A 10,592-nucleotide genomic window follows, 5' to 3' on the forward strand; every position below is an offset into this window, starting at 1 on the left:
GGGGCCGGACAGTTAATCTGCTCCGATGTCTCCACCCAGTCCTGTCAAAGGCATGGGAGCTCAGACCCTGCACATGGTTAAGCTATGGGAAATAAATACCCTATGCACAGAGCTTACCGGATTCGCAGGGCGCTTCGCGCTTAGCCCGCGGTCCTTGGTAAGAGAAGGGGGGACCTCGGCGCCCTTGAATAGCACCTTCCAGACGTCCTTATGCGTCATGTCCAAGAGCTCGTGAAGAGTCTGGTGCTGGGCCGGGTCGAACTCCCATAAGTTGAAAGCCCGTTGTTGACACGGGAGGATCCGGCGGAAGAGCATGACCTGGACTATGTTGACAAGCTTAATTTCTTGCTTGTCATGTTCCAGATACACTTAGTCCGTCCAACTCCACCGATGAGCCCCAGGACAGGTCCTTCTCCTTCCAGGAAGTGAGCCGCGTGGGGATTCCGGATCGAAACTCGGGGGCCACCACCCAGTTGGCGTCACGCGGCTCGGTGATGTAGAACCACCCCGATTGCCACCCGTTTATGGTCTCCACGAAGGAGCCCTCGAGCCATGTAACGTTGGGCATTTTACCCACCATGGCTCCGCCGCATTCTGCTTGTTGGCCGCCTACTACCTTCGGCTTGATATTGAAGGTCTTCAGTCATAGGCCGAAGTGGGGTCGGATGCGGAGGAAAGCCTCGCACACGACGATGAACGCCGAGATGTTGAGGATGAAATTCGGGGCCAGATCATGAAAGTCCAGCCCATAATAGAACATGAGGCCGCGGACGAATGGATGGAGGGGAAACCCCAGTCCACGGACGAAGTGGGGGAGGAAAACCACCCTTTCGTGAGGTTCCGGGGTAGGGACGATCTGCCCCGCAGCTGGCAGCCGGTGCGTGATATCCGCGGCTAAGTATCCGGCTCCACGTAGCTTTTTGATGTGTCCCTCCGTGACGGAGGAGGCCATCCACTTGCCTCCTACTCCGAACATGTTTGGAGAGAGTTGAGGAGAAGGATGTGGACTTGGGCGCTGGAGCTCGAGTGCGCGAGAATGGATGAGCAAGGAGGAAGAAGGCGTGGGTAGAAAAAGGTGAAACCTTATCCCTTTATAAGGGCGGACGAAACTATGCGCCCCCACCAGCCTGGTAAAACTCACTTATCCCCCAAGCGCCGTAATTGCTGGTGCGGTTGGGTTACCCATGTCCGTATTGATGGGAATCCCGTAATAAGGGGACACGATCTCTGCTTTGATAAGACATGCCAAGGAAACCGCCTCGCGAAACACGCTGAGATAGGTTGTGAAAAACAATTCGAATAAAGACCTGGCTGTGGTGTGATGCCACGCTACGGGGTACGTCAGCAGATCAGATTTGTGGAAATATCATTCTCTCTACGGTGGTATGTGGAACTTGTTTTGCAGAGCCGGACACGATCCTCGTGTTCAAAATCTTCTATGAAGTATTCGGAGGAGGAACCCACCTTGCAATGCCGAAGACAATCTACGCGCCGGACTCATCGTCATTGAAGCCTGGTTCAGGGGCTACCGAGGGAGTCCTGGATTAGGGGGTATCCGGACAGCCGGACTATATCCTTTGGCCGGACTCTTGGACTATGACGATACAAGATTGAAGACTTCGTCCCGTGTCCGGATGGGACTCTCCTTGGCATGGAAGGCAAGCTTGGCAATACGGATATATAGATCTCCTTCCTTATAACCGACTCTGTGTAACCCTAGCCCCCTCCGGTGTCTATATAAACCGGAGGGTTTAGTCCGTAGGACAACATACAATCATACCATAGGCTAGCTTCTAGGGTTTAGCCTCTCTGATCTCGTGGTAGATCAACTCTTGTACTACTCATATTATCAAGAATAATCAAGCAGGACGTAGGGTTTTGCCTCCATCAAGAGGGCCCGAACCTGGGTAAAACATCGTGTCCCCTGCCTCCTATTACCATCCGCCTTAGATGCACAGTTCGGGACCCCCTACCCGAGATCCGCCGGTTTTGACACCGACAGTAGTAGACATCATAGCCCTTAGCTTGCTTTGTAAGGTGAGGTAGTCATTAGAGGTTGTCGAAGTCATAGTACAAGCCATCTTGACCACAACAAAAAAAACCTCCGCACGAGTCCAGAAGGATTCAAACTTGAACCTCTTCTTTGTGCAGATGGAGACATTCATATCCAACATTAACAGGCAATGATCGGAGACTGCAGTGCCAGAGCTGAGAGGAAACACGTAGGGTACGCCTCATCCCACTCGTTTGACACGAACACATGGTCGATCTTCTCCAACGTAGCCATCTGCCTCTCATTAGACCACGTATAACGTCTCCCATTCAGATAGAGCTCCTTCAGCTCAAGAAAGTTCAACTTTGCTCTGAACCTGCCCATCATCCTATGGTTGATCAAAGCATTACTTTTGTCCTCCTCCCTAGAAATTAGATTAAAGTCTCCCTCTACCAACCAGGGCCCTGCGTGTAGGTCCCGAATGTCAACAAGGTCTTGCAAGAAAACCACTTTGTCCACCTCTTCTTGTGGCCCATAGACACATGTGAGCCACCATGGCCGCTCGTCCTTCGGGCACATCACAAGCGCTGTTAACGTATGATTCGTGTAGTGTGGATTCGATAGTCGCGTAACCGCGGCATCCCGAGCCACCAAAATCCCACCTCGTGTACCCACTGCCGGCAAGTAGAAAAAGTTTTCATATTTAGTGCCAAGGCACTGACGCACAATGTTCATGGATACATCTTGCAGTTTTGACTGATCTCGCTCCCCTGCTCTTGCGCGCTGCGCCGACCGCCACTCCGGTGCTGGCGGCCACCTCCCGCTGTTCTCCACTCCGGAGGCAGCGGCCACCTCTCCCCCTGCGGCGCTATGGCGTCCAGAGTCTCGCTGTCGGGCTCCATCTCCTCCGCGTCCTCCCTTCCCCAGCCTTCTCCGTCCCCTGTGGCGCGACGAGATCCCACGCCTCCCCCGCGTGCCGACCCTTCTGCTCCGGCTCCGACGCAGCCACGGCCTCAACTGCGCTCCATCATCGTGCCGCAGGTCTTGGGCACGGCCTTCGGCCCTATCGTCCAGGGCGGAGGAGGAGGGCCGTCGCGCACGCCGGCGCCGCTGCGGATTGGGGGTGGCTGGCAGACCATGACGAGCCTCCGTCCTCGGGCTTAGCAGCACCCTCGGCGTCGTGCTCCCGCTGGCCGGCCCCGCATGCTGTCGGCTGCTCTCCCGCTGCCGGTGGAGCTGCATGGATGTTGTTACAACTGCGGGAGCGAAGGGCACATCTCGGTGGACTACACCAACCCGGTGTTCTGCGTCCGGTGCCGCGGTGTGGGGCACATCTCCCATGGCTGCACCAGGCCACGTAGTCCATCTCCGATGGAACAACCTGCGCGCCCGCCTCCTGCTCTGCGTCGTCCGGTGGAGGCATCCGCCCCTCCGTCGCCGCGACGCTCAGCCACTATCCTGCCGCCTCCGCCGCCAGGCCCCCCGCCGCTTGGCACGGTCAGGCTCTGGAGTGAGGTGGTGAGGGCGCCGTCCTGGGACGTGCGGGTTGCTGCCGGCATGGAGTTCTCGGTACCGTTCGGCCCGCTGGAGTTGGCGCCGCCCGGGGTGGCCGTAGTTCAGGATGCGCCTGTGGAAGTTTGCTTCTTGGAGGCGGGTGATGACACACGGAGGTTGGAGGCCGAGCTTGCTCGGGCAGTGCTTGTCACGGTCATCGGCAACATGCCCTCGGTGGATTTGGCCTCTGCGGCGGAGGCGCTGCACGCGACGTTTGGCATTGGTCCGGCGGATATGTCTATCCGCGCCTTCTTCCCCGATGATTTCCTTGTCCTATGCCGCAATGAGGAGGTCCAGGACCGGATGGTGCGCGCAGGCCGCGCTAACTCGTCCTGGTTTGAGCTCAACCTCCGGCCGTGGAATAGGCAGGCGCAGGCGACGGCGGCCTCGCTCCCCTACCTGGTGCCGATCTCGTTGAGGGGAGTGCCTGCGCATGCGTGGAACCTGAGGACGGCGAGTGTGATTCTGCGCGGTCTCGGCTATGTTGTGGGGGTGGATGATTCCACGGCTCCCCGGCTCGACATGGCGGATTTCCGGCTGTGGCTGCGCACAGATCGGCCTCATTAGATCCCTCGTCGCCGGTTGTTGTTCATCGATGAGCCCCAGCGAAACCTCTGGGCCGAAGAGGAGGGCCGACGTTCTTCTGTTGGCTGGCATGCCAGCACGCTCTGGTATCCGATCAATATCCGGGTTCTGGAGGAGCCGCGGATGGTAGATGGGGAGGATGATGATGGTGGTCGGCGGCCTCCTCCTCCTCCGCCGCCGTCACCGCCTTCTGGGAATGACGATCGGGTGCGAGGGCCGCCGAGGAGGGAGGCCCGCAATCCTACAGTGCCCGTGAATTTGGCCAGTAGGGTGGAGTCGTCGACGGCGACGCCGCCGCCGGTGACGCGCGACGTTCAGGCCGGCGCGGTTTCGGCAGGTAGTGGCTCGGTCAGCGACAGCTACATGGCCATCATCACTTGATCACTTTGCGCTGATCTTGTGGGTCCGCAGGCTGGCGGTTCTGGTGGCCAGCCAATGGTGGAGGCCGACATGTCGGTGCAGGTGGGGTCTGGTCAAAAGGAAGGATCAGCGGTCCATTGTGCTGTGTTGGTGCGGGGGAATGAGGTGCAGGTTTCCATTGTCTCGCCCGCCTCGGTCCAACTATCCAGGTGGGCGCGGGCAGACAGAGATGCGCTTGAGCCTGAGGTGGATAGGATCTCGGATCTGGAGCCGGTTGGTGCTCGGCATGGGAAGGGATCCGTCCAAATTGGATCGTACCATATCCCCTTGCGGGGCCCAGTGCATGATGGGGACGCCTCCTCATGCGGGGACAGATGGGATGGGCTGGACTCGTTGTTCGAGGAGGATTCGACGAGTGGATGCTTGCGAACGCTGCATGGACAGGTGGAGGCTGGTGATGCGTTCTGTGTGAGCCTATCAAAGGAGGGCTGCGCCCATGCACCATGCACTCCTTCCCCGACGTCGCTACGTACGGTGGGGCTGGCGAGTCCAGGGGATGTGATAGAGGAGACCAGGCTTCCCAGCCCTGTACAAACCGTGGTCACACCGCAGAGGGCCGATGGGGAGGGCCCCTTGCTACAGGACATTGAAGCCATGCGGGCGCAGATGTGCCAGTCCATAACACCAATTTTGCCGCGTCCACCAAGTCGTGCATGTGGGTTACAAGCCCGGAACCCAAGAAAGAAGCAGAGGGTGGATGTCACTCCAAGGAGGAGTGCGCGATTGACAAAGATGGGTGCCTCCAAGCAGCAACAAGTCCTCATTAGAAGATTATGTTTGGCCCATGAAGGGGAGGCAATCTCGGAGGAAGCACTAAGGATGTACGTGGACCTGTTTTCTCGGCCACTCTCGGATGCTCACATCGCGACGATACTTGCTTTGTTTGGATGGGAGTCACCGGCAATGCCGCTGGCGAGTGAGGCGGTGCACTAGCCGCTTGGCTGGTGGTCATGGTTGGATCTGATCATGAATGCGCAGCCATTGAGGATGATCGTGTGGAATGTCCGTGGGCTAAATGCTCCGGCCCGCAGGAATGCTGTATTTCAGGTGGTTATTTCTGTGTTTTGAGAATCCACTATCAATCGCTTCATTGCCCCACACAACTCCTATCTTACACATGTTTTGATGCTTCTGCGGATGTATATCTTGCATAGAGCTAATCACATGACACACATTATTTCAGCTTAGCGTCATGTACTTTATGGCCATATGAAACATCACTCACGAATGGAGGTGTCTGTCTACACGGTAGTAATCGTGATGATCACACTTATTTATTTGATATGCTTGAAAAATATGCCATACAAGGTCAGAACCGAGTTTGACCAAGGACTATTGCCATTATGCAAAGCTACCTAGTATTGGTAGTTTAGAATAACATCTCACCACATATTAGATGAAAGCTATACGTGATTAACTGAAATACGGAAAAAAAATCTTTTCTCAATAGAAAATGGCACATCGATCAATAATCATCCTCAATTGCAAAATTAATGTATAAATTAGAGTTGCACATGGCATGCACATGATTTGGAATAAAATGCATGTTCTCTAACAAGTGAAAAAACATTTAATATCATAATGTTCTTCAATACTTCGTCTACTTCTCAGAAAATAAATTTCCTGGACAGGTTAAGGGTCTATTTTTTGTGAAAAGGGCACCAATTTATTACGAAAGCTCACTAGAAGTACAAGGCACCCAATACAAAATAGAAACTACTTCGAGGTCCCTGGACCACCAAAATGGCCGGTATCGATGACATAACAAGTCGTTGACATGCCATTGTCGCCGTTCCGCTACTGGAGCCGGCCCGACCTTGTCGACGGTAGCCGAGAAGTCTCCGTGCATGTGCCCCGTAGGATTAGCACCCTAGAGTCGTAGTTGTCATCACTGAACTATTGAATGTCATGTGAATTGTAGAAGGGTTAGGTACTCATAAACAAGGTTGTTTAATATATGTATGTTGAAAAGCAAGGGGATAAATTGAACGAAATGAAGAGCAATCCAGAATCCTATTAATCTGCATTGTCTAATATTAGTCTTGCCATCGTCCATGCATGACAAGAAACCCTGACCTCGCTGCCCCAAGGAGATGACAAAAATCTATGTCGAAACTCCGTCTACTTCGTCTCGATGGAAGAAGTTGAGAATGATCAGATCTCAAAACACCAGCTCAAAGATGAAGCACTGCCATCTATCCGAGTGTCACCCTTGCGAGGACTAAGACCCTCTAACCCAAATTACCAGCCGAAGCGCCAAGGCCTTGGGGATTCCCCCTGCCAGCGGTTGCTGGAGCAACAGGTAAGGGAGGCGAACTCGGGAGTTACGAGTGATCAATCGATATAGTTAAGGTTCTCTTTAACGCACAAGATTCTTAAAATGCAGAATAAAAAATTGTATGACCAAGTGTTATGTCTTCTTGAATTCTGTAAAATTAAAAACTACATAAATTTGGATGAAGGAGTGCTTGATGGCATAGGAGAAACGTTGGAATTCTTAATAAAGGATTGAGCGGATGGAAATTTTCCTCGAAAATAGAATGGAAATGGATTCAAAGGAAAAATTCCAAAGGATTGCAACCATATGAATCAAACTGCCAACGCAGGAAAGATCCCTAAGAATTTAAATCCTCTAAAAATTGCTATAAAATTCCTTTGAATCAAAGGAGCTCTAAAAATGTTTTATGCATACCTACTAGTACGTCTTGAAGGAGGCACGTATCACATCCACAAGAGTGAACATGTTGCATATACACTCGTGCGTTAGTTCAGCTCCGCCTAATTGCACAACTGATTTCCTCTGGGAAACCGACGAATATTAGTTGTAGTCTCCGCGTCGCCCGGGCGGGGTCGGCAGCTTCTGCTCCTGGACGACGAGTCGCGCCGGGAGCGGCCGGCCGGTGCCAGAGCCTCCACAGCTGCGGCACCGCTTGCGACCGGAGCCGGAGCACGTCCCGCAGCCGACGTCGCCGTCGGACCAACGGCTGCAGAGGCACTCCTCCCGGCCGGTGCCGCTGCACGTGGAGCAACGGGGCCGCGCGTTCCACCTGGACGCCGCCGGCAGCCCGTCGCCCGTCGTCCGGTTCGCCATCGCCACGCCCGCCAGCATCCCGAGCCCCGCCGACGCGATCACCATGGGCGAAACCATCTTCGCCGAAAAAACAATCCAAGAATCTCCCTTTTCTTGGTGCCCAAATTGCCGGTGCTTGTTGCTTCCTTGCCGTGTGCACTTGCCTGGTGCTGGTAAGGAGTGGAAGAAGAGATTTGGATGGGTGTGTCAGTGTGTGGCCAGGGGGGGTGTGGCAATCTGTTGATTTTGTGGACGGGGTGCGTCGGTTTATAGGATTTTTTCGCGGGTTGTAGGAAGGTGGGTGTTGGGATAGTTTCGTTTAGCAGTTTGGAGGGTAGCGGAGGCGAGGAAGGGAAGGCGTGCCCGCCTCGTTACCTTTGCTTGCTTGCTTGGTCTGCATCCGTCGGCTACTCTGCTATGCTTGGGCCTTTCGATCTCTGTTTCGTGTGTGCTGCGAGCTGCTTCGCTGCACGTGTGTTTACTCTGCCCTTGCGAGTTCCTTTGCCTTTTCCACGCTACGAGACGAATTCGGAGCTAGGCACTGGATTTGTCCTCTGCATTCTTATGAGCTCCGTTAACGATCTGGATCATGTAACTGGCCGAAAGACTTGTAGATGATTCTCTAGATTGCTTGCAACATTTGGACCCTGTTAGCTGGCGAATATTCGCCGCCAGGATGGCATATGCGAACGATTTCGTGGCAGTTTTAGTTGCGAGGAAGTGGTAAGGAGTGGTATTTTCTCTAGGCAACATGGCAGTTTCTTCCGGAGAAGGCAATTTTCGTTTAAAAACTGCCATCGTTTGATCTTTTCTCACAACTAAAACTACCGTCAAATGACGTTCGCTTGCCACCCCCTCCCAACTGACGTTCGTTGGGTAATATTACCGCAAGATTTTGATTTACTTAGTAGGGCATCTCTAACAGACTCCTCCCTCTCTCCCTATTTGTCTGGACCGGAACTATCATCCAATGGGTTCGTCTGGATATTCCGGACTGTCAGGTATCCCAGTCCCACCTCTAATCGAGGGAATAAATAAGGTAGTCTGAAATGTCCGTCAGTCGGATCGAATAGTCCGACCCCACATAAAATTCCTATCGAAACCCCTTTCCCGTCCCACACTCCACCCCCTTTTCCTCCGCTCCCTTTCTCCGCTCCAAGACCCTGATTATGTCGCTGCACTAACCTCGAACACCACCTGGTTCTTGCAGACCTCCGTCGCTCCACCTTGTCACCTAGACGCCAGGCCACTGTCGTCGGATCCCTACGTCACCTAAATAACTTTCCACCCACTGATGACGTCCATGTCAACCGCCACACACACCAAGTGTTCGGTGAAATGCCAATTGACAATGGGATGCAACTACATCATCACTGGTCATTACTACAACATGGGATACTGCTTTCAAATGTCATATGACGATGTGATGCAACTAATGCACACACCAAGTGTTTGTTGAAATGTCTTTTTTACAATTCAGTTTATCGGTGATGTCTCGCGTACTTGCTCTCGTATTTAGTTCGAAGATCATATATTAATGTGTGCTCACCTACTCCTTTTTGAAAGACAAGATGGAGAAAATATTTAAATGTCCTTATTTCTACACCTTCTCACCTAAATATAACTACTGTGATCTTCAGTGACTATATAGGGTAAGATGGGAGCACATTCCAAATTTACATTTCGTTAGAAAGTTAGACTCGACCAAGCATCTCCTCGTTTGCACTACTATAGAAACTAAAGCTTCTACATAGGCTAGTTTAAATGTGGGAAATGAGGGGCGCTAGAAAATATTCTCTTTAAACGAGCTAGCGATTTGGGGAAGCAACCATGGAATCCGTTATCAACTCGTCACTAAATTGGCTTAGCAGTTAGCACCATCGCATTTTGAGCGATATCTTCTTGGCACATAACCATGTGAAACTATCTACGTCTTCCCTGGTGATACTTTCTCCGCTCGTGAGTTGGAGCTAAAGCTAGGATTTGTATTCTCTTAGGTTCTATTTGCCAATGATACAACCATATATATGTTCATCAAATGTTTGATTTACCTAGAAACAATGAACTACTTTGCATGTATGAAAGGATACATTTGCGAGATAATAAAGAACTAGTAAATCATAATTAGGTGCTACCATGTAAGGTACAATAAATTAAAAGATACAAGTGTAGAGTAGCGGTGGTAGGTGTTGCGGAATTGTACCTAGGCAATTGGCTATGGTACTAGACTAATAATCGTCATTGTAGTTTATATATAGGAGAGGCCTATGCTAACATGCATGCAAAATCAATTGAATTATATGTATTTATGATTTAAACCCTTAGCAAGTATCTGCAACTACTAAGAATACATTAAGGTAAAACCCAACTATAACATTCAGATCTACGGGTCCTATGTATCCCATATGCATCAACACCTATACTCACGCTCGGTGATATATGTCACTTCGGCCAACCTATGCATAGTTATCTCATCATACAACTAACCCTAAAATGTGATCCTCATACATGCACGCTCATATGATGGGCACCAAATGACATCAATATATCAACATACAACTCATATCAATCACAATAGATCACCAATCAACCGCGTGACAAAAATATTCTACTCAGACATATTAGAACACAACAAATCGCGAGGGAATAATTTATAGCAAAAACATGTTCAAGTAGGGAATTGGGTGGAGATGGTGACATATATGGTGGTGAAGTTTATGTAGACGATGTCGGTGATGGTGGTTCCCCTAGCGGCACTTCAGCGCCGCCGTAAGAGAGGGGGAGAGAGGCCCCTCCTTCTACTTTTTCCATGGCCTCCACACTAGGTATGGAGAGGTTTCCCCCTATGGTCCGTGGTGTTCATGGCCCCCGAATGGCAAGAGCCCATCGGAGATTGGACCTCTTTGACAGTCATTTTCTAGAATTTCTCTCTCCTAAAATCTGAGTCCAATCCATTTTATCGACCACAAG

The 10,592-nt window shown here is 51.8% G+C and overlaps 1 protein-coding gene across 1 annotated transcript; it reads right to left on the reverse strand.

Annotated features, from left to right (window-relative positions):
* Window positions 1-7,046: 7,046 nt before the first annotated feature.
* LOC123128544 (uncharacterized) lies at window positions 7,047-7,885 on the reverse strand. The gene has a single exon (XM_044548577.1). It carries the CDS (start codon window positions 7,698-7,700, stop codon window positions 7,371-7,373), a length of 330 nt encoding a protein of 109 aa, XP_044404512.1. The 5' UTR covers window positions 7,701-7,885; the 3' UTR covers window positions 7,047-7,370.
* Window positions 7,886-10,592: the final 2,707 nt, after the last annotated feature.

This window comes from Triticum aestivum, chromosome 6A, assembly GCF_018294505.1.
Source record: "Triticum aestivum cultivar Chinese Spring chromosome 6A, IWGSC CS RefSeq v2.1, whole genome shotgun sequence".
Taxonomy (NCBI): domain Eukaryota; kingdom Viridiplantae; phylum Streptophyta; class Magnoliopsida; order Poales; family Poaceae; genus Triticum; species Triticum aestivum.

Bases quoted from the DNA above. Each gene is read 5' to 3' on its own strand.
- LOC123128544 (XM_044548577.1), bottom strand. From the start codon at position 7,700: ATGGTTTCGCCCATGGTGATCGCGTCGGCGGGGCTCGGGATGCTGGCG.